Source organism: Myiozetetes cayanensis, unplaced genomic scaffold (assembly GCF_022539395.1).
Source record: "Myiozetetes cayanensis isolate MyiCay16 unplaced genomic scaffold, myiCay2020 scf5-8, whole genome shotgun sequence".
NCBI lineage: Eukaryota > Metazoa > Chordata > Aves > Passeriformes > Tyrannidae > Myiozetetes > Myiozetetes cayanensis.
Window position 1 is genome coordinate 108,096,742 of NW_026087742.1, and position 25,898 is coordinate 108,122,639.

Below are 25,898 nucleotides of genomic sequence, written 5' to 3' on the forward strand. Positions count from 1 at the left end.
ACAAAAGGTGTGAACCTTTGTTGCCTTGTTTTTGAACACAGATTAACCCTAAGAAATGCAGCATTTACATTGAAACATTTCTAACTCTTTAAAGTAGATACTTCACAGATCTCAGAGGAACACAGATAAGCAGAATATTATTCCCAACATATGGGGTTATCAGTCATAGTAGACACACACTGAGTACCAAATATACAGGATTTTCATATATTAATCCAACTATCATACATGCACTTTATTGCAATAAATGTATTTTGTTACAATGAAATTAAACATGAACATTTTTCCTACAGTTTATAAAATTTAGGATCATCCTACATTGTTCCATGCTTTCCTTTATACTGAAAAATAGAATGTTTATGCCAAGCACTGATTCCAACACAGCCCAAAGCTTTTAGTAGTCACCCTAAACAAATGTTAGAACATGAAGGGTAAGAGATTGACAATCAATGGGAGAGAAAGGATGATATCATTTGGAGCGTTCCACAACGAAAAAAGTTGCAACTTTTGAGCACATGTTTCTTTCAGCAGTTATGTCACACAATAATGCTCAGGGAAATCCTATTTTATAGTTCAGAGGCTAGGAGGAAAACGTTGTGAATTACGTGTTGCTTTAGTATCCAAAGACATTTGGTTTTGGCTTGACATATGTATATAGAACCTTCTAGTTAGAAGCAAATAAATATTTATATTTTTTCTGCTCCAGGCTGTTTTGTAACCTGTTCTGTGCTCATATTAAGTAATTAATTAGTCAAAATATTTCAACAATTTCAACAGATAAGGAAAAATAATGCATTTATAAATGCCAGTATTTGAAAGCCTAGTTATGCTGGTCCCTTAACTGGTTTTGATCTAGACTCCTGATCTAGTTTAAGCCTGCTTAAAAATGAAAAATATAATTATATTTTCATCACAGCTGCCCTGAAGACTATTATATTATTATACTATAGGAAGCCTCTGTGAAATGTTAATATTTGGTTCTAGAAAATTCTGTAATACACATGCTGCCTAAACAAAGAGAAGTAATGAATCATTGTCAGAGAACTGTCCAATTTGTCAAATATTCAGAGTACTCTTGACTCTTAGAATTTCCACTTTCAATTGTGATGGTAAAAGAAGCAAAACATGGAGACAGAATTAACATTTTCTTTGACATAAAGCCAAATACAATGCAACATACTGTTCAGATATGCCTTGACCCTTTAGCCCAGCTCTTTATATGCTTTCATTCACTAGTTTTCTTTTTAAAAATCACCATTTTTAGTACAGGTAAAATTGTTTTATCTAATGCAAGTTGTAAAATATAGATGATATAAAGTATACCCCAGTTAATCCACTTCTGTTCTGTAAATAGAGAGCAGCAGGGAGAGCTTTAGCCACATCTGACTCAACACAGAGATATTTATCAATCCAATCACTGGGAAGATGTAAGCATGCTATTTATATACAGCTGGTTACATCTAGGGAATAGAAGTTCTGATTATAAAAAATATTACTTCCTCACATTTACTCAATAATACTTTGCATTATCTAAGAAATGGAGTAAGAATATGTTTTGAGGTAAGAATATGTTTTGAGGTAATTAATCCAAGACAATTTTTTTTAAGCATTAAACATTTCTTCTTTTGAAAGGCAATTAATCTCAGTCTTTAAGTGTTGTCATTTGTGCAGATAAAGATTTCCAAAAAGGTAGCATGCATTAGGCAACATTCATGGGTGCAGAATTGCTGAAGCACCAGTGTTTAAAAACCAATTGGGTTTTTCAGAAATTTAGTTCTATGACTTGGCTGTCATTTATTTTCAAGTGCTAGTAAGGACACTTCTTAAAAAGCACTAGAATAAAAGTATTTGGTTTGTTTAAATAGCCTCTAAGAAGATGAAAGGATATAGACCACCTAAAAAAAAAAAAATCCAAGGATTTTACACTCCGAGCATATGAATTGAGAAAATGTGAATTTTTGTGTGACTGTTACATTTACTGTAACACTAATTAATAGATGCCATGCATCTAAAAATTAAAAGACTAGTCTAACAGGTTCCCAAAATAAGAATCTCAGAAATTTACATGACTTTTTAGTGGAAAAGAACCTGTACTCAGACTTCAAAAGAGTTAATAACAAAGACATTTGTAGACAGGCCTAATGTCTATAGAAGGTACTGTGAAAGGCCCAGTGGATATATCTGACCTCAAATAGAGTTTCACACTGTCATTAGAGAAGCCTTTGTACCTTCCTCCTGGTTTTGAAAAGTGAGTGTTTGATTTCACTGAAGCCCAGCTAATTATAGAATGTGCTTTCTGAAGATAAAAATCTAATGGACAGTGCCCTGTGAGGCTGCAGTCTCTTGTGGATACCTAAAGGAGATCAAGCTTTCTGAGCTTTCCACACATAGGGCTTAACCTGCAGCAGACTTGGTGACATAAAAAAGGCACGAGTGAGGATCCTCTCGAGGGACTCTCTTTACTTTCACTCTCCCTTTTCCAATGAGACAGACGGAAATTAAAGATGTGACAGAAAGATGCTCAGGCTACAGAAATGCTTATCCCCTTTACAGAGGCTTTTCCTGGGATGGATGCAATAAAACAGAGATGCAAGTGAATTCACTGAACTGGCCTTCCTCACCTCCCTTTCACCAGGCTGCAGTCTTACTTGCAGTTATTTAATTAAGGAGGGAAGTGCAATCACCAAATACAAACATGCAGCAAAAGCCCAGCCATTCATAAATTTGCAGTTTCATGCTTTTCATAAGCCAGATTAATTATTTTCATTTGGTGCTGAATGTAACATACTGCACTCTCTCACTGATTTTTTTCACTGGTTCTGATTATTTTTCAAGGCTAAGTGTCCATGATGGGCCTGACACCCAAGAAAGATTTCTTCCCCTCTTGGTCTAATAGTCTCCAAACTGCCAAAACAGAAACTAAAAAAGCAGACATTCACTACTCATTTCTACCAGACATCCAGCATGTCATCTTGACCTTCCAAATCTTGTGAACTATCTTTCTTCATAGCCCCATTCAGGTCTGATTTGACACTTGTCCTTTTCCTACTTCTCCACAGTCTTCCAGAAGTCTTGACACACACTGATGGAACTCAGCAGACAGTAGGGAATGAACATTAAACATGCAGAAACACCTCACCAGCAAAATCAGAGGCAGACAGAATACATTACTGTACAGTAGATTAAACCATTTTAATACAGTTTTCAAGTAAATATTCAAGTGAACTGCAAAAAGTGAATTACAAGAGTAATAAAGGAAAAATAGTAAAAGGAAGTCTGGTGGTCAAGAACATCCTAACATTTAAGTAGACATTATCATCTGGGCAGTAAGAAATGTATCTCAGCTTAGAATTAAAAAGATATTTCTCACTGTAAAATGTCATAACTCCATGATAATATCAGCAGAATAAACAAATTGCACAAGAACCCCAAAAAACCTACCTGTAGTTTAATATACCTTTCACTAAATTTCTTCATACAGGTACAAAAGTGCTGTATGTAGAGCATTAAAAAAACCACTAAAGATAACATCATAACTTTATTAAATGTGAGACACCAAATCCCCTTAAATACATAGAAATAAATGGATGAAAAAAGCTATATCCTCCTGTTGATAATGTAATCATTGATCCTCATTGGAAGTCAAGGAAATATTCAATGAAGCTCTGCATATATATCTGCATATCTCTTCTCTGCAAATTTATTTCTCTTTCCATATCCAGTCAAAGGTCTTCATTCATACCTTCAAGGCTCTACAAAATTCCACTCTTAGCCACATATTTTTTTTACCCTACATCATACTGCCTATTTCTCTAGGAACAGCAACTAACTTGAATTCTTATATTCTAAATTTTTGTTTATATTTGATATTTTTTCCCTTATTTTTCTCTTTTAAAACTCTTCTTTAAACCAGCTATCTACTTCTAAATCAAGTTTATACCGTATAGAGAACAGTTAAAAGTCTTTCCTCTCCCCTTTTTTTGATCATGTTTCTTCAAAACACTGCAACAACTGAAAACGAAAATTGTGAATCCATGTATATGAAATCCATGGTGGGCCTCTAGTACCTGCTGTTCCACATATATGTCTGCATTGTTCCTTGCAGATCGTTTACAAATATTCTCTCTCTCTCTCTGAATCCCTTTAGCACTAATTCCCTTTTCACTATGCCTATCCATCCACCTGCCTTAGCACTCTTTCTTTATTTTGATATTACTTGGCACAGTAAATTAAAACAAAAACCCGAGAAAAAGCAAAAGGATTCTCATCAGCCCAAAGGATCTCCCACATTATTCTCCTTGGACCTGATATTCTACTCAGATTTATACACTAACCTAAAAATTAATTCTATAAAGGAATCAATTAAAATGTGTTTCTGCATAACCATTATATTCCTATTCCAACAGGCTCCCCTTTTATTTAGCCTTGTCTTCATTTATCCAGAAGCTGTAGCAGATAAAATCACATCATTACCTGGGCACAGGAAACATCAAAGCAGCTCCTTCATGAATATATCTCATGATTTAGTCTTAATTCACACAGACATTATTTTTCGATGGTATCCTCATCCATTTGCCTCACTTTGAATGTTGCCCATGGAAATCAGTAACAACTCAAGCTGTCTTTTAACCTTAAACATTCACTTTGTGTTGGCACACACAGAGACTAAACTGAAAACTCATGTCACAGTTTTTTCAGTAGTTGTCAATAGTTTTACAACACACTAAGGTCTAGTGAAAAAGGATTCATTTTTTATCTTCTGACTTTTTTTGATACACAAAACAGGCTGAGCCATGGAAACTGGAACACAGGTCCTAATCACTAGGGTCGCACTTATTTGCTTCCTTTTCCTTATCCAACAGACTGCATTCAGCTATACATAAGATAGAACATCCATAACATGGGGTAGTGTATAATCCTCTACTATAGGACAGATGTAATCTCATGGGAGGTATCCACTTGTGTTATATTTTGGATACAGATCAAGTTTCAGAATTAATAAAAGCAGCAAATTTCTGAGGTTTCACTCTGTCTTCCTCAGCTGGCTTGAAGAAAGAGTAATGGCTCAAGGTCACAATTTCATTCAATGCTCTGTGGTGATTCTATATAACTTCTAGTTACTTGCCTTATAGTTTTAATATCTAGCTATATCTTCAAAGCTTCAGATCAATGTGTTCTTAAACTGTCAAGACTAGAGGCCTGATACACTAATTTATAAAAACATAAAGTTGTATACATTCTCCAAAACAACAAGGGAAGGTTGATTTTTTGGGTTGTTTTTTTTTTTTTTTTCTTTTCATCATGTTCTGTTGGAAATGTGCAGCGTGGGAGAGATGAAGGGGATCTAGAGATAATAACTTCATTTTCTGTAAGAACAACAAAACGTGAACAGTGCAGCTTCAGACACAGAAGACAAGGACAAAGAATTTTAGCACAAAATGACAATAGGATGTAACCTGGAAATTGAAGAGCATTTAGGGTAGAACAGTTGCATGTGTGCACGTAGTTTTTTGCTACAGTGACTGTCAGATACATTATTTGAGGCAAATTTAGATGCATAAACTCTCTACTTTCTTTTCTATGTTAAAAAGCTGAGAGACAAGGAGAGCACTGTTCTTCTGGGAAACCTAAAAATTGTATCTCTTAAGGGCTTTGACTAGCAAGGCTTTGTTAATGTTCTATAAACAATGACAAAATAATTCAAAAAATAGTGCAAATTAATGCAGATAGGTCATTGTGAGGTGCTATGATTCTGCAGAAACTCAACTAAGGTCCTGGAGAGCTGCATTGGCTACAATTTTGAGTTACAGAAACTTTCCCAAAATATCTTTACACAACAAGGATGTAGTGGTTCTGCTTTTATTGGAAGCAATACTTCCTTATCATGCAACCATGGAAATTATAGGAAATTCTGTGAGCCAGAAAAGGGAGGAATGGCAATCACAATCATATAACAATTAAAGTAATTAACAGACTCTTGCAGGAAATTATATTGCCTAGGTTTTTCTCATCCGCTAAGTCAAATTCATTTTAAGAGATACCTATTTGTGTGTTCTTGTTTCAGAGATACATTATGTTGGGCTATTCAATAAGTTCTTTTGGACTTCTCATGTTTCCTGGATATAAATCATACTGAAAAATAACACCTGGAAGAATTTAATAATTTCTAGGTTTGTATTATTTATTGTTTTTGCAATTCTGTGAAGCTGAATAAATAACTTCAGATTAGTTTATAATTGATCTGGTTCCCTGTAAGCATTGAATATTTAAACTGAGCATGATTTTGCATATGTCAGAAAGTAATTTTAATTAACATAATGATGCTTCTCATTCCTAAGGCTTGCAGGTTTCAACATTTTATAAGATGTTAAAGAAACAGAAATGAGTGACTGTTCTGTAAACAGAAATAAAAGCAGTTCCAAACCATGTTTGCTCACAATTCATGAGTTCTTCTTGTTTTTCAGTATTTGTCATTACTGTTCTACTTATATTCAGAAATAGGAGTAAGGTGGGTTGGTGGGTTACTAATGAGATAATTTTTTTTTTTTTTAATGGACCCAGTGGTAGCCATGTATATCAACAAGTAACTAAAGTACTCTTTGAAATTCTTCATTAAAATGCCTGGCATTATTTCAGTTCAATAAAGAAAATAAACAATGCATCAAGTCTTCACATATACTAACATTTTTCTTTCTTACGTCATATCCAATTTTATTGAACTCATATCCTGAATGTGAGCCTCTTGATCCAGACCTGTCACATTAAATAGAAGATCATGGAAAATGAAATATGTTTGTATTTCCTATTGAATACTTTAAGTAAACTAAAACTGCTGGTTTATTAGAATTAAAAATAACAGCCCTCACACTTGTTTGGATGAATCTCAGCTCTTGAATTTGCTTTACTGAAAAAGATATCTTTAGAGCCACAAGCAAGAAAAAAGATGAAAAATACATCTAGAGAGAAAATATGCATTTAATGAAATTGAAAATTATTTTTAAAGGACCATATTATATTTGCTATGTCTAAAACATTAAGCTTTTATTCTTTGATCCCTGTAACTTTGACTTCTGAACAACAAACTATATCATTTTAGATAGATACTATTTAGATGGGCCCTTCTTAAGAAATTGTAATAGTTTTCTGTGTCAAATGATCTCTACTGGATGAAATTGACTTTTTTATGTAAAAGACATGCTTGAAGATTTTTCACTTTAAAGTATTTATACTTGTCCAAATACCTTAAATGCTGAAGCACTTTATTAGCTGTTTAAATCTGATTTGCCAGTAATTATCATCATGTATCTTTGGATGTAAAAACTGCTTACTACACATCACACATACACTCTGATGAATCACTCTTTCAGAAGAGAAAAAAAAAAATAGCTTGCCAGGCTGTTATCTTAGAGGTTGAGGCTTTTATTTATGCATTTTTGGTATACTGAAGAAAGCTCAGATAGTACCATTAAAGTTGATTCCTAACAGGCATCAAATTCATCTATCAATAATGACATTTTAATGTCACTGAAAACAATGAAAAGCACAGTTATAAATGATCTTACTACCTATGGTGTAAAGCATTTAATTACCAGACTTTTTGCTTGAAAAGATGCAATGCCCCAAATCAATGTCTTGCAGTATGTGCAGAAGCCAGTGCTAACAAATTATTCCTATGAACAAAACAAGCACTACACATCAGGAATCTGCAAGTCTTTCAAAATGCTGCCTCAGTTTTCTCAATGTATGGTTTTCTTGTCAATTCAGATGCCAACATGTTGGAGGGAAGTAGCTCAAGTACGCTTAAGGTAGCCTGCTCCTGTATGACAAGTCAATAAAGAGCTAAACCCATTATTCTATGATTAAAAAAAAGTCCCTCTGTATCTTGATGGACAGTAGTTCTCAAAAGGATGAATAAAGTTATGTAATAATATTCGCAGTTCTCCAAAGAGGAAAGAATGTACACTGAGAGCTCCACATCTTTTTTTTTTTTTTACTAGACTGACCACTAACATTTTTTAATATGAGAGTATAAGATAATAATATGCCCAAGACTATAAGTTATCTTTGACATTGCAATAAGAGTAAATATAATGTTTACATAAGTAATTAAAAATACTAACTAATCAGTAAGTATATGTTGTGCAAGCTCTTGTTAACTGTTTAGTTCCAGATCTCCTCTTATTTTAAAAGCTTTCAAAAATAAAATCTGTTTAAAGATCTGGACAGTGATTGCTGATATGAGACTACAAGGGTCAGTGTGCAGACCATGGGCATGTTTGCATAAAAATCACCCTTCCAGGAAGGATGTAATTCATCTAGATTTACCTTTTACAGCTTTTCAGGTTTTCATAGTTATTTGACAGGACAGTTTCTGTAACATGGTATTCCTGCAAAGTCTCTGGTGGAACAGACTCTAAATGTCAGAAATAAGACACAAAAGCAAAGTTTGCTGCCTCTCCAACTGATCACCTCATTGCAACATCCGTAAACTCACTTTTTATGACCTTTCAATGCATTACACTCTTACACAAAGTCTCAGTATGCGTGAAGCCCCTTCCCTCATTTACAGCTAAGTTAAACACACATTGAGGTTGTCTCATGTTATATGTCATAATGTTAAGTTTCAAAGGTGCACAATTTTCAAATTTATTGTAGTGACTATGACTGGCAAGGCACATCTATTTAAAGAAATACCAGCGATACAGCAATAACAACCATTCTTTTCTTTCTACCTATATGTTTTACCCTTCTGTTTCAAAGGAGAGGTATATTATGAAAGGCTGGTGTATCTCTGAAGAAATTGATTTTCACTGTGTTCTCAGCAGATTAACAGTAAGTGGAAGCTATCCTTTTACAGAACTTTATCACTTCTTTCGTACAAGTCCTCCTTCTTCAATCCATTCTGCTGCAGATATTGGCCTGCTAGTGGGAATGCATCTTACAAACAGGGACAATCTGCAGATAAATGTTTCCTTGCAGTGCTTACACAGACATATTTTTGCTAACTTCAGACTTTGTGCAGACTGTTCTCTTTTGAAGCAGAGATTCTATGCATGCAAGTCTCACATCCAAGACAGATTAAAAAAAAAAAGAAAAGAAAGGCTCAGGTTCAAAGGTGCCTATGTTATCTGTTAAACAGATATCCCATATTTGCAAAACAGTAGAAACATGGACTGGGACAATTTTTCTAAACCTCACCTTGCCATGGCTGAACTGCACATTTGGTGAAGTACTCACCTTATTTGCAAAATTCCTAAAACAGTATGATATCAAAACTATTTATTCTTACCATCAGTGACTTTAACTTCTTGGGTGTTGGCTGAATTATCTCCGTCGACCACGTCAGAATTTCTTGCATCTGCCACAGCAGTTGCATCAGGAACTACACCCATCAGCAGCATTTCTACTCTTTGCTCTACTCTCTGCCTGGCTTGACAACGCACCACAACTACAGAAAAGTAAAATCATGTTATTTGTAAAGCACTGGCATCTTGATTTTAACAAAGCAATTAAACATAGAAGCAAAACGTGCTTAGAGAATGACAAAATACCAGGGAGGATCAAGACAATCGAAAGCTTTTCCCCAGCCTTCAGTTTCCATTGTTCTGTTTAGCTGAAGTAGCAGAAATATTGCTAAGCAAACAAAAATGTGTTTGCACAGTTAGTTCCCCACAGCACTTGTAAATTTCATTAAATTTGTAAATTTCTTTAAAATTGTAAATTTGTAAATTTTTTTAATCATTAAATGTATCTTCATTTTAGTTCAATTGCAAATAGGAATTATGGCATAGTTTGAAATATGCCAATAAGAAAGGAAGACTGAAACAAAACCAAAGAAATACAAGAATTTGAAGGTTAAATGAAAGAGTATTAAGTTACTCTTTGATTTCCTAATTTAAGAAAACTTGTTCAAACTTCAGCTTTAATAGAAATATGTCAGAATAAAAAGCATTCTCATACAAATTTCTGTTTGAAGCACAGCAAAGATTTGTTTCAATTCAGAAGCTATTTTAATTTATTGCTCCTAAAATATGTGTTTTTCATTACAAAATTGTTAGGTCTTAACTTACACATTAGTTTTCTAAAGCTTGCTTCAATAGTTACTGTTTATGGTTCTTTCAATATGCAATGGCAGAGAAAAAGGAGAAAATGACATGCAAAACCTGAAAGAAAATACTTAAAATTTTTTAGAGTTAAGGGAATCAACATGAAAAAGAAGGGCTGATCACATACTTGGCAGTTTCAAGGCCTAGAAGTCATATTCATCAAAATTAAACCCAATGTTTCTTTAAAAATTAACAGACCTTAACATCAGGAATAATGATAAATAATTTAGAATCACATCATGGTGAGTAATTATGTAAAGTGCTTAAAAAAAAGAGTAATGAAACCCTTTCTTCAATGCCATGTTTATTTAGCTTCAGCTTTCAGATTCACTATCATTATTCTGGAAAATAGATATTTATACATCAAGTTCAAGTAATCCCCTTTCTCCTTTGGTCTTTTCCTGTTTAACAGGGTTGAAGTAATTTCTAGAGCTCTCTTATTTAAGAATAGATTACATTGTCTGTATTACACTAGCTTACCCAATGTTTCAGATTACTGTGTGAACGTGTTGTGCTCACATCCTTTTTTATTCCACAGCTCATCTTGCTACCTAAATTGACTCTTCATTTTCTTTTTCCTAAATCACTAAGTAATAGTAATAGGATAAAAGTCAAACACATCTGAGATTTGACTGGACAAGTCCCTCAACAATCTGATCCAATTAAACCTGCTTTTGACCAGGGGATTGCAATAGATGACCTCCAGTGGTCCTCTCCAACCTAAATTGGTATATGGTGCTTTGATTACAAGAATAAAAAGAAGTATTCTGGATGATCCTCCATTTGTTATAAAATACCCAAGTTATCATCTACCTAACATGTACTACATGGCCTGTGACCACTGATCATTTTAATTGGTCTCATGAGACAGTAAGCCATGTGACTTCTAGATGTTTAAGTACATTACAATGCAAATAAGGACAGAAAGATGAACTGCCTAATATACTAGCAAATCAGCCTTGGTTTTTGACATAACAGCTTGTAGCCTCCAGGCAATTTTAATAAATGTCTGCATTAAAAGAAATTACACTACTATTTTGGTTATTATTTAAAATAATTTTTAAAAAGTATTTATTACCTGGTTTGTATTCATACCTTACAACATGGGGTTTTAAAAAGCCAATTTAATAACTGAAAACCATAAAATTTCATAATCAAGGCAGGAATAGAAAGTTTCATAAATACACTTACTAACAGATATTTCAGTTCTCTGGGTCATTTTTGAAGGACCTAGTACTTCCTTAGAAAAAAGTTGGCCCAACATAACATGCTGGCCAAAGAATTATATGTATTCAAAATCAATGCAATTCTTCTTGTATGCATAACAAACATTTATTGAACATAAACTAATAGATAACAGTTATAAATATAATGTAGGTTTGCTCCTCCAAAGAAGCATTTAGGAATTTAAAATTAATTAAGATTTTACATTATTTAGGTTTCTGATCATATACAGAAATGATGTCACTTAAGCAATTTATGAATGTTAACAGTTTTAATTCATAGCTCATGTGGCAAGTCTTGGGTCCTGCACTTGGGTCACAACAACCCCAGGGTTGGGTAAGAATGGTTGGGAAGCTGCCAAGTGGAAAAGGACCTGAGGATTTGGTCAAAAATCAGATGAACATGAGGCAGCGTGGCCAGGTGGCCAAGAAGGCCAGTGGCACTGGGCTGGTGTCAGCAATAGCATGGCCAGCAGGACCAGGACAGCAATCATCCCCCTGTACTCGGCACTGGTGAGGTTGTACCTCAAATCCTGTGCTCAGTTTTGGGCCCCTCATTACAGGAAAGACGTTGAGGGGCTGGAGCAGGTCCAGAGAAGGGTACTGGTCTGGGGAAGGGTCTGGAGCACAAGCCTGATGAGGAGCAGCTGAGGAAGCTGGGGTTGTTCAACCTGGAAAAAAAGAGGCTCAGGAGAAGCCTTAGTGCTCTCTACAACTACATGAGAGGAGTTTGTAGCCAGGTGCGGGTTGGTCTCTTCTCCCAAGTAACAAACAATAAGACAAGAGAAATGGCCTCAAGTTGCACTGGGGAGGTTTAGAACAGATATTAGGAAAAATTTCTTCATGGAGAGAGGGGTCAGACATTAGAATGAGGTGCCCAGTGGTAAGACAGAGGTGCTGGGTTAGTGGTTGGATTCAATCTTAGCAGTCTTTTCCAACCCTAATGATTCTGTGACTCAAATGAAAACAAGAGCCCAATAAAAGGGAGATTTATCTCAGAGTACCAGTGAATTATATAAGAGATTTAAATAACACAACAAATATTCACATCAATATACATAGTTTTAATGCTAATGAGACTCATTAAAGCCATCATTTGTGGCAACAGCTGATTACATGATAATATTCTGTTTCATTCCTTAAGGTATTAAAGTGGAAATTAACGAGATGAAAGCTCTAATTAATACCACATCACTGGCATTTGTCTACAAGTAAAATCCTTAAGCAATATAAATTAATGACAGTACAAATATCTATTTCTATGTTTTTCCAGAAACTGTTCCTGTACTTTAATACACTTAGTGTAGACAGGTATTATATTCACTTATTCACTCATCAAAAGGTAAGTTGAAAGGACAAGTTGCTATAAAATTATCCTTCATCTGCACATTGAAATGTAGCCTCATCAAGGTTATAGACTTAAAAAGCTGTTCACAATTTCCTGTTTCACAATTCTGGGATTACATCACACCTTTAAAAAATAGGTGATAAATTCTACAAGCATTTACTACCCCCAAAATAAGCAACCAAAAAAACCCCTATGAGTGTCAGTCATTTTTTAGTGCAAGTTTACTTCTCAGAAGCAAAGGGAAAACTTACTGCTATTCACACAACTCTATGTTCTGCTTTCGATTAAGAAATGAAATTCAAGGCTGAGAAAAACAGTGAACATCTACTCCAATATTTTGCACCCTACAAACTCCCCAGAAGGGTGTTCTGGGTATGCAAGCAGAACTCTACCCTTGAGTAAGTTACTTACCTTAAGTTCTCAAACTGAGCATTAATTGGTACAGTGAAGAGCACAGGCCTTAAGATTTCCAACTGCCCCCAACTCCTTTTATCCACAATGAGAACTAAATAATAAATCCAGATTTGTAGGTTGCAAAAGGAGATTTTATTTATGATATGTGATTTTCTCTTTTTTTTAGGATGTAGTAAAGTACTGCTGCAAATGCTTGTGATCAAGAAGGTGAGAACATAAATGACTATTTAATTTTCTTAAATTTATTGTTCAAGATTTTTTCAACCATTACCTACCTAATTTCTGCTGTGGTGCTTCAGGTATTCCATGAACTGGATACCTCCAGAGTATTCCCTCGATTCCCCCATTCTCTGATTGAAAAATATTCCTAGGAAAATAAGTGAAGAGTATCATTATGATAGACTGCTGAGATTTCTTTTTCCAAAGCAATCTAGACTTCAGAGTTGTTGAATAGGTTAGACTCTATTTTATTGTGTATAGTAATGATAAATATATCTGAGAAAAATAAGAAATAAAGTACAACCATATATACCAGCTATAACTTATATCAGCTACAACTTACATCCACCCAGAATATTTGAATATTATTCGATCTGGATATGAGAACATTTGGCCTGACCTGCATTCTGACAGGTCATGTTTACACTAAAACAAAGTTTATGCAGTTTATGTGTTACATAAACATACCCAAATGAGAACCATAATTAGCCTAAATACACAGAAAAAACAGAGGTACCTGAGAGCTTTGTTCAATATCCATAACTGCACAGGTAGATATTAAAACAGAGGGAATTCTTACCCTGAATCTGCATACTTTGCAGGGTACAAGTAAAGCTTTTGAAGGACACCCATTGCCCTCAAAATTAGACACTTGATTGCCTTTGGGAGCTACACACAAATAGCCAAAGGGAAAATGATGCCCGACTTGAGTATCCTCAACTACTTTTTCATTTCCTATTAGAATAAATTACCTGTTTAAGTCTTTCTTTGATCCAGTAGATACCTCATAAGTCCAGTTTTCACCATTTTCCTTCCTTGCACGAACTACCACCTCAGCTTTATACATTTTCATTGCATGTGGCATGAATAACACAGGGATATTCAGTTTTTCTTTTGGAGCTAAATGGATTCCTGTAAGATGGAACAGATTGTTATGGTATTTTGAAAAATTTGAAAATTATTGGTTTACTCATATACTTCCCTTTTGGTTTTCAACCACTGTTTAACATTTTATCACAGGGTACTGTTTTCCCTGTGAAAAGTTCCATTTTACTTTGCTCTTGCTACAGAATTCTCACCTTATGGTAGCATTTGTGGTCTGTCTTCCTGTAATCAGATACATTATGTTTCAATGTCCTGGACAGAGGAGTTTATATGAAACGTTGTTTTAGACTTTTACTTACTGATAAACTTTGAAATGTGGCCCAGAGAAACTCTGAAGGCTCAAAACTAAAAAACCCACAGCTATGTCTCACATTTAATATTCAGAGATCATGTGTAACATATGTATGTCAATCCCATGATTTTCTAGGGCCTAAGTCATGTTTTTTCAGCATCTGTGGGTTGCACCAGTGAGTAACACTGCATTCAAGATATAATTGTAATATATTTAAAACAATATACATTAATATTATACAAATCAAGCCTTTTCTGTATGATATTATATTGGATTGATTTTGGTGTATTAAAAAAGAAAACCTAAAGCCATGCTGTCTGTAATGAAGGTAGCCTGATATATTGAACTTCTAAGGGCTTTTTGCAATGACTTGCCAGTCTGCCAAGCATCAGAACATCTACTTCAGGATGAGTTCCAGCTATTTCAGAAGTAAAGTTATGGAAAATGTAATACAAGTAAATCACATAGTCTTTTCACTACCAGGCTCCTTGCTTTGAAAAGAATTCTTGAGATTTGCAGGAAATAGCATCTCAGGGTTAGGGTTTCAGCTTTAATTCTATCTGCAGAAAATCCTCTTAGTTATGACCAAATACTTCTACATTAAGTTTTGAATAATTTTTGTAATTTCACACCTGCTACAATGCTTACATGCTAATACAGGTCTATGAGTATAATTCCCTGGGAATGACTGGATTTCTTCAAGTTAGAGTAGGAAGTTCTTACCTTAACATATCTCAATTTGTGCAAGAAGTTTATCACATAGTAGTTATGGAAATTAAACAACTGTTTTGCACTTTTAATTGCTTAATTCTTGTGTACTTGTATTAGTTATTAGCAATTTGTTTTTGAAGTACTTACTTGAGAAGTCTAGTATCATGAAATATCTAGAAAATACCCTCATTAAAAATCCATTAAAATGTTATCATCCAGATGAAAAAACAAACTGCATTTCTTCTTTTTTATTTTAATAAAGATTTAAGATTTTTCTTCTCTCTTAATCTCCCTATTTGATGCATTATCAAGTCCATACCCAAGATTTAAAAGATACACTACATATATGTATATTGTTGGTAATCAAGCTTTCAAAAAACCTTTCAAAAGGTTTTTTTGAAGATCTTTAAAAATTAGCAACTAATTTTTAATCCAGTACCGGAAACAACTAAGCTGATCACAGACATTGTTGCAATGCTACAGCACTGACACAAAATGTTCTCCTCCTGTGAGAGAAGAAGCAGCTCTCTCCTGGGACATGCCCACTTTGGGCTTAAACTGGTTTAGCTAAGACAGAGGCCTATGGTATAATATCCTTAAAATAGAAGAGCATTCCTCAGGATATATTTGCAATTAGATTGCCTGGAATCCACATACATACACATCGAAGCAGTGTAATCAACAACCGCAGGTAACCACTTTGTAACACCATTACAGCACATCCTTAAGTTTCATTTGCATTCACTTTTAACATATGACAAATAGAAAAAACTGTAAACTAATACCTAGTTATGTTACATATGCATTGCATATATTGTTTGAACTGTAGCTTAATTATGTCTGTTCCAGGGCATAGTGCCATGTTTTTTTAAAATAAATTTTAATACAGAATCTATATGATAGTATTCTGGGTCATTCTGGCAGAAAATTGGTTATTAAAGATAACGAAAAGACAAATTTTATAACATTGCTGTTGAAACAGATTGTATTCACATTTTTAATAAAAAATATTCTTAGTAGAAGCTGTTCATAATGACAGTAATTTTTATATCACTGGGCTTGCCTGCAGCTGTCAACTAACTAACTGATCATTAACTGCTAATGCAGATTTATTTCCTTATGATTTTGGCTAGTTAATAAGATAGATGAAATACACCCAACTGTAAAAAGGTCGACTCCCTTATCTTCATGCAAGCATTTATACTGCAATGAGTACCCAGAAATTCTTTGCAAGAAATCCATAGCAAGGCTCTTCTTGGAATGGAGGTACATCACCTTTGGTAAAAAGCTTTGGGCCAGATTTTGATAATACTTCACTTGTCTTTCACTGTCCTACAGCCCATTAGGAAACAGTAATAGTTAGCAGAGTAAGCTCAGCTGATCCTTTAAAAGACCGAAGCCATCTGATTCAAACCAAGGGCTGTAACTTAACTGCCCTGCAGAGAGGCGTGTGGAGATCTGCGTCCTCCCTCCTTTCATTTTTAAGTAACCTTTTGTTAAGCCTCGCCTCAAGCCTCTCCAAAGGCTGGTGGAGAACACTGATTCTGTAAAAGATTCCTTGGGCACTGAGCCTACAACTCAGTGCAATGAGCAAAATATCCTGCAGTATCTTTGCAAAGAATCATCATCCTCTCATGGAACTTCATCACAAAGTCATGTATTTTTTGTATTAGTAAGGTGCTTTGTTGATAGATTTTCTAGATGTTGAAGGGACCATCTTCCTTGATGCATTGCTCTATATCTTGTAACATCTCAGAGTGCCTCCCATTGTTTGTATCCAGAAGAGCAGCACTCAGTTAAGGCAGAGCTCACAATGTTTTTTTGAAGTCTGATGGAGAATCATTTTGGAGAGGGCACATTAATTTATTTGTTTACTTGTTTTCTGATAGTTTCTCCAATAAAATTACTATAAAATCATTTAAATTAAAACCACAAAACCACAGACAACCCTGCTAAAATTAGCACTGGCCATGTAAATGTCAACCCAGTATAATCAGGTCTGTTTTCTACTATTATCCTCACAATCTGGAAAGGGCAAACTCCAAAATATTCATAGACAGCAGCTGCTGCTGGGGAATTACTGCTAATTCTTTCTCAAGGAACTCATCCAGAAAAGAAGAACTGATATCAGATAGTAAAGACTGAGATATTGCCAGCACTGCAGAAAGTATCTGAAATACATAAAAAACAGTCAGGCCTAGGTATTCTTCATTTATTTTCATCTGCTAGACGAGATAAAAGCCTGGCTCACATATGAAAACTAAGATCTTTTATAGAAGCTCTTCCAAAAGTGTTTCACTACTAAATCCTGTGAGTTTAATAAAGAACAGACAATATTTCAGCCTCAACTCTTATTAAGGGTGGGTTCATTTTTTGTTTGTATCTTTTTTTTTTTATCTTTCATTAAAACATGATCACAATCCCTTGTTATGGATTTTAATTAAAACAACAGTGAGAAAGTCACAGCCTGTGTTATTTTTGCTACATCAGTATTATAATTACTTAGTCTCAATGAGTAAATATGAATAAGAATTTCTGAATTGACAGTTATAATACAACAGCCAACAGCCTTCATATTCAAAACTTGACTGGACATGACCCTGGACAACTTGCTTTAGATGACCCTGTATGGGAAAGGGAAGGGTTGGATAGACAGGATGATCTCAAGAGGTTCCTATTTGGACTGTTTGCAAAAAGGCTTTTGATTATGTCCAAGGATGGAGATTCCACAACTTTTCTGGGCAACCTGTCTCAGTGCTTGGTCACCCCCACAGTAAACAAAGCACTCCCTTTGCTCAGATAAAAATTCCTGTGATATCTGCCACTGGGCACCACTGAAAAGAGCTTGACTCCATCCTTCCTCCAGAACTCCCTTCTGGCACTTATGCAGAATAATAAGATCCCCCAGAGTTCACGAATTCCTTAGTTGCAAAAGTTAAGTCATGAATATGCAGCTCAGATGCTAATAAACAATTTCACAAATGAGTAGCTAAAACTTTAGAAGTTGCTTTAAGAAAGAAATGGCACAAATAAAGGAATTAATGTTTTAGTCCAACTGAAAGGCTTCATAACATCCCTACCATAAGCACACAATAAAATATATTAGATAGAGCACATTTATAAGATTTGTTTGCTATTTTATGGATCTTGTGTTAATACAATTTTGCATACTTCTGGCAGAGACTTTCTGGATTATTTAATTAAGAGATTTGATTTAGAAGAATTTCTTTGTGGTACAAAATAATGGATACAAGCTAAACATTTGCTATTTAGATTAAAATAAATGGATTGAGAACAGGGCTCAGTAATTAAATATGCTGTTTCATTTAATACAATTTATTTTGTTTTTAAATGAAGCATGTCTAAAAGGCCAAGTATACAGTTTTCTTTTCATTTATAAAATTATCTTTCTCTAACTAATAGCCTGCAGTTCAGTTTCAGCCAAAATCAAAACAATTATTTTGACAGAAAACACATATTAATTTATTGTTGGAGTGCAGTAACAACCATGATTACAAGGGTTGAGTACACTGAGGAAAAAATTTGTTTCTAATGTTTTCTAATTCAGTGCTCTGGTGATTACCAAAACAAGCAAAATTACACTTAAGATCTTTAACTCTGATAAAACTTAAAAAAAAACAACCATGTAACAGAGGTCATGAAGGTCGCATTCTTATTAAGGATTAATGGGGTTTTGGGGTTCACTTTACAGAAATTCTGTCAGTCAGCACATTAGGAAAAACACATCTCTCCAGTAACCTTATACATGGTAGATCTACCCCGTCTTCCTCTGACCATGTCATACACTTAAAAATTGCTTATCATCCTTGTTTTCCTGATTATAACTTTATGTTGATAAAATCTTGTGAGATCACCCAGGCACCCAAAACCTAAAGGTCTGCAAGCATAGTAATACCCTAAATCCAAAGTCAGAGAAAGCAGGAGGCATAGTACAAAGCCAAAGGAAAAGTTCCAAAATCCTTTCTACATCAGCACTGTAAAACAGGAAAATGGCCACATAAATATTTTGAAAATGCAAGAGCCACACAAGGAATGGCTTTGTAAACAAGTGTGACCTTCATTTTAGTGCCCAGCCACAAAAAAAACCCAAAACAAAACACAAAAACAACAAAAAAACCCACCAAATGCTTATCCTTTCTCTCTTAAAGAAAGTTCATGTTAACCTAAGATAAAGTACTAGCAAGTAAATTAAGACTATGACAGCTTTCCTGTTTCTTAATCTTTTCCTAGATCGAAACATACATAAAAGTGTCTTGAGTCCATGGTTGAAAGGAAACTGTAATTGCTTCAGTTCAGATGTAATTGAATTTTTGACATATGTCAAATATCTGATTGCTTTTGACAGATGTACGTTTTCTTTCATTTTAAACTTTGTGGATATATGTATCTCTTATCCGATCTCTGAAAGCACAGTCAAGTCCTGAAGCTATGGCAGATTTTAAACACAACCTGCAAAGTGTTGTGAAATCACTAATGACATTGGTGCTGTTACATCCTTCTGCTTTCTACACACAGCCAAAAATTTCACACTTCATACAGCGGACAGCAAATGGAGTCACATATATCACAATGACTCACATATCAATATCACCTGAGTTATGAATTTTCACGGTCTTGATATTTATACTCTTCATCATTCAAGGTTTAAAGGTTTCTGCAGTAAGGCAGAATTTTTTTGTTTGGTTTCTTAGTACTCAAGAAAATAGGCAAAGATGGTAAGAGGAATCCCTCTTTAAAAGTAACTTTGCAAATTAATTTTACTTGTGTCACAAAACAATAGTGATGTGAATGACAGAACCCACAATATGCTACATGTATTTCATAGCCTAATACTTCCTATAGTAGGAATATTGTTTCTACTGGAGGGAACACTTCCATAGTCCGGTAAATATCATTTCTTCGCATTGCCATTAAAATGCTTTTAAGCAGCACTACAAGGTGAGCTCTAAGGATTTGATGGACATTTGTTTTGGCATAAGTTTTAACTTAAAACCTTTTAAAGCTTTTTAACTTTTTAAATTTATTACGGCAATTGTTTAGCATTCATGTTTAGCATATTTTGAGCTCGTAGAGATATGAGTAAGCATCTCTAGAATATAATGTATAATATTAGAGTATAAAAATATGTAATAAAAATCTATAAAATCTAAAAAATCTATAATATTGGGGTAAAAAACTGGTTTGCAACACAGGACGGTACCAGACATCCAAAACTGTAAACACAGATCACAACAGTCACTAAAGGAATACAATATTGTTAAACCAGTTTGGATGAAGCAGAGAACAGAAAACTGAATAACTGAGAATCAGTGAAGAGACTGCAGACTGTGTTAAGATAATGCATAAAACTAAATCCAGCCAGATCCCCAAACTGTTGAGGAATAAACACTTTAATAGCCTTCCAAGTAAAGAAATGGGAGCATTGACAGCTCTGACATCCTCATTTGACCTCTGGTTCTGAGGAGGACTGTTGCTGTCAGGCTTAAGACCCAAAGGGACACCAGGAGGGTGGGCATTACACCAGAACAAAAAAAAAAAAAACGGGGGGGAGATAATTAGAAAGTTTTTATGTGTAACAATTTTAACTATGTTAATAAAGTCTTTTCTATATTATTTTTGACAATGAATAGCAGTATTATTGTTACTGGAATAACAATAACTTCTTTTTGGCTATCAAATTCAGACAAATATTTTTTTGCTCCACTTATATATCCTTTTGACAACTCTGATTTGTGTGCAACATCCTAAAACCCAACATAGGGCAATTCCAGCCTCAATGTTAAACCACAATACTTGTCAGCAGATAATCTCTAGATTCTAAAATTCTGAAGATATTTGTTACACCTGTTATTCCACCTGAAAATAACTTAGGCTTAAATGAAAAATATATTGATCAAGCTCCTACCTAAAACTCACAAGAGCAATTAAAATACAAAATAAAGATCTGTATTACTTTCATTTCATTAAAAATCCTTAGGCAGAGCACCAGTTTTTAGAGCTGCAGGTTCAGTCTTTACATGAACTATTCCAAAAGTTGTCCCTTTAACCAAAACATTTCTCCTACTCACAGCTTTGCAGATAGAATTCTTTGTCCTTGTCCTTAAAGGTAAAGATATTCAAAGGTCAGTCAGAATATTGCTGCAATGTAACTGCAGCATTTGGGATTTATCTAGGAGCTGATATCTTCAGAGAATATCCTCAAAGCTTGAGACCTCAATCACCCTCGAGTTACTTCTCTCCACAGAAGTTTTGTATCACAATTTCGAGCAGTTTCTTTCTCTCAGACAGCAAAATAAACATTTCAAAACCTTTGTTCTCCTGTGTTTTATATGCTACACATATAAAGCAATTCCAGCTGCAAACCAGTTGTTATCTTATTTGTTTTTAGATGTGTTGTGGACTTTCCACAGAAATAGCCTGGGACATATTAACAACACCACCAATAGACAACATGGTACTTAAACCCAGCAGTCTTCTCTTCCTAATGCTACCTACGAGTTCAAGATGTGTCTTCTGGTCTGCTGCAAGTGAAAAAAAGATAAAAATCATGCACTCGGAAAACAAGGTTTCAGGACTCAATTTATAAAACTTTGTGCAGGAAAAGAAAATCCCTGAGAGAAGACAAAGAACCCTCATTTTTTATATAATTATTAGCAGGTCATATTGATCACTTCCTTGGTCCAGCAGAAAATGCAGTCAAAAAATGGCCTGGATATCATTGCTGTTGGATTTTATCATAGTTTTAGGGACTTAACTGCAATGGTTATGTACAGAGGCAAGCAATCACATGTCTAGGATGACAATTTAAAGCATATATCTTATGCTCTGACTGTTACCATTGTCATGCAAAACCTGCTCCAGAGCTTATCAAGACTATCACAGGACACTTGTTTGTCTCTAGAGAAAGTATAGAAAAAACATCAGCAATATCCTCTAGCAAGAAACTCTGTTGAGCTGTCAAGTGCCTTTCTTCTTCAGAGAGATTCTGGATTTTTATGGCCAAACTGGTAACTCACAGACTTGTTCTTTTTTTAACAAGTAATGATTTCTGACAGAATCCATTTTTTCAAACTCTGAAAATTCACATCTACACAATATCACCTTTTATTGTCATATATTCTCACATGCTGTTTATGTACAATTCTGGTACTCAGTCATTACACCACATTAGGACACATCAGCTCAGAAATATTCAGAAATATTTTAACCCTACTAGAAAGATCTGGGTCATATTGGATCAGTTAATGTGACAGCTTGCTCACTTGTCAGACTCAGATATAGATACAGACCATATTTAAATTTCATTAAGACTTCATTGAAGCTTCATAATATTTTATCCCCTAAATTGCTGTGGTTAATGTGATATTTATCACAATTCTCCTGATTCCCTGAGGGGTAGTTGAAATGTGGCATGAATTTCCAGCCATAAAAACAAGTAGCAGTTCACACATTGATTCATGGTGTGCGAACAAGGTTAAAATCAACTCTGTAGCTGTAATTTAGAGAAAAGCATAGTCAGTATTCAAAAAATCCAATAAATATATGAGCTGGTGGCCTCTTAAATTTAGAGAATGATATGCTTGAGGATCTAAATAAAAAGAAGAAAAGAACAACATGCTGAGGAGCAGCAATGTACGAAATCAACTGGATTAAAAAAACAACAAAATTCAGTCTAAAAGTGGGAATTAATGGTAAGATATTCTGGAAGGGATCAAGGACCCAAATTACTTGAATCAGTCAGGATGATTATGAATCATACTGACACAGGAGACAGGTTTTGGATGGCTCAATGGTAAATGAGAGCTGCAGTGTTTCTCAGCAGAAGTGGATGCTACAGATTCTGTACCTCTGTGTGAATCCAGAAGTGGAAATCATACCATCAACCACAATTTAGGAGGCAAGATGACCACTTCATTTTCATATAAAATGCAGAACAAATGTCTGAATATAGTTTTTACTTATTTTTTGCACAAACTGCTCATTTTCAATTCTTAGTAAGAGACAAGTGATTTTTCTTTTGATTCAGAAAGGAAGAAAACCAATCACCATTCCTGATTCCTTTTTAAAGCTTAGTGAAAATACAGTAGCAGATAAAACTATATGAAAAAAATACCTTTCTGGAACAGGAACGAGACATTTTAGGTCAGTAATTGTAACTTTCACTGACAATGACTTGTGGTGAGATAATTGGCAATGAAAATTTTCATGCAAGTGACTTATCAATTAAGATAATTCATTTTAAATCTGACAAAAGAAGAAGCTGTCATTTTTCAAATCTAAGACACTTTCCTTTTCCACGTGGTTCAGTATAGTCTCTAAAGCAGCTCAAGGCATAAGTGATTTGCAGTCAAACATTGAAGAAATGTAGGGACAAATGCTTTTCCCAATAGCTGTTTGTCATAGGTGTCAAACTGAAGAAAAGGTGTATAAAGATGACAAGGAACAGATCTTTACAAACTGTCATTTGGTATCAACCTAAAGGGAAAAAAATTAAAAGTTTATCTTCTGATACATGGCAGCAAGGATTTGAAGAAAAGTAAGAAAGACTTAAAAAAAAAAAAAAGGTTCATTTTCCTGCTATCTATAGCTTTTTCTGGTGGAATATATTCGATCTCCAAATTTACCTTCATTATTAGATCTCTTTGTTTTTTATAAAGACTAATGACCACCAAACTTAAAAGAAAATGGTGAGTCTTTAGAGGTAGTAGACTGTAATGTTAAAGAAAAGAAAGCTTGTACAGTCTGCATCTATTGATGGCACTTGATTTCTTGCCCATTTTTGTCCTGACGTAGTAAAAGAATAAGAAAAATAATATAACGGAAATTCTGAAAATGTTAATTTGGAAATTTCAAAGTTTTTTTTTCATTTTGGGTTATACTAACACAAGCATGTTTAAAGAATATTTACTTATCCAGAACTCTGTAGAGATTTTTTTTCATTTATTCACTGCTAAACATTTCAGCCATTGTGATCACCTACTTGACCTAAATACATAGGATTTCTCAGAACTCATTTGAAAAATCAAGGTTTAGTCTTAGTAACTCTTCTTGTACTAGAGAATTTAATTAGAAAAAACTCATCTGCTTGATTCAAAATTTGTCAGTGACAGCGAATCCTCCACATTTCATTGAGAATTGTTCTTAGAGTTAATTAACCTCATTGTTAAAAATAGGTTTCATTTTTTATTTGGCTCCTGAATAATACTGACTTGTTTTCAGTCCCTGCTTTTTCCTGTGAGAGTCAATGCTCCATCACCAACATGTTGCTTTTTACAGAGGTAGAGCAAATGCATTCCCACCAAAATGCTGTTTGTTCAGCTAAGTAATTTGGGATCACTGAGTCTCTCCCTTTCATCCTGAATCATTTAAACAAGCTTACATTACAAACACTAACAACAACCTAAAGAAAGCAATTCAGGCTAATTAACTCTGTATATCAAATGGAGGGACTCCATAAGTAAACAGGCTTCAAAAAGTTTGGGAGGAAAAAAAAAAAGGCTCAGTATTTCTCTAATTGATAACAGGTAGAGGAACCAAAAAGTAGGAAAAAAGGTATTTCCACTTAATTCAGAGATGGGAGAATTGGGTAAATCTGCAGATCAAAGAAACAAAAATAACATAAAAATTAATTCTTGATTTGGAAAAAGGATAAAGTAATAAGAATAAAAGACTAAGAGGATACAGTTGGTGATTTTACTTTTGAAAGGATGCAAAGTAAGCTGGAAAATAAGGATCATCCAAAATTTCCTCAAACACTACTGGCATGCTATGTTATTTTGTACCATTTTGTGCTATTTCTGTGTGATGAAACTCTTTTGCTTGTTTATGTGTGTAGAAAACTTAAGTGTGGTTCACACAGTCTGAAAAACAGTTCTTTTCAGCGATCAACTTCTTATTTTCCTATGTAATTGAAAAGAGAAAACTGTATACAATGACTAGGAAGAAAACTAGGACAGGACTGAATGCAATCCAGGTTGTGGTTTCTGCTGGTTGTACGTAGCACAGGTAATTAAAAATGGCAACAAACATCAGGGATCAGCTTAGATTATTTGTTCTTATTGTGAGAAAGAAAATGCTACCTGTAATTAATAGATATGGGCATACAACCTTTGTTTTATCTTAATATCTTTCTGAAGGAAAAAGTGGTTTAATTTATAAGGGATTTTCAGTGCTTATGAAGCAATAAGATAAAAGACAAATTCAGCATCAGAAGTTGTTGCAATATTATAGTTTTCACTTCCATGTACAAAGCATTGTTATAATACAAGCAGGCAAACTAGGCAATCATAAAATATGATTTGCAGTCATTAAGTTCATTAAGTTCATTTATTACATACAACTCTCATATTAACTAGGCTGAATTTAACACCTTAAAGAGGCAGTTAATAGTTCCAATATAGACATAAAAGAAACTGAGATACATCAAGAAGTTTCATGGACTTGTTGATGGTTCCATGGGATAGTTTACACTCTAAGTCTCCTTTCAGACTTTATATGAAAATTGTTTTCCCAATGTTTCACCAAAAAATTAAGAGAAAAGAGGTTTTGCTTACCTTTCAAGCCTCAAGGTTTTACTTTGAAACCATTATGGCTTTAGTATGGAAAAGCTTTAGTACATCTATATCACTGTTTCTCTGGTTAAAAATGAAAACAATGATGAATTGCTTCTCTCAAGTAAG

At 34.3% G+C, this 25,898-nt stretch overlaps 1 protein-coding gene across 1 annotated transcript in view; it reads right to left on the bottom strand.

The window, feature by feature from the left end:
• The window catches only part of CFAP47 (cilia and flagella associated protein 47), a 271,615-nt gene that overhangs the window by 22,610 nt on the left and 223,107 nt on the right, over nt 1-25,898 (bottom strand). Inside the window, 3 exon segments of the mRNA XM_050332181.1 lie at nt 9,290-9,448; nt 13,367-13,458; nt 14,063-14,222. Of these exon segments, the coding sequence (XP_050188138.1) occupies nt 9,290-9,448; nt 13,367-13,458; nt 14,063-14,222 (411 nt within the window).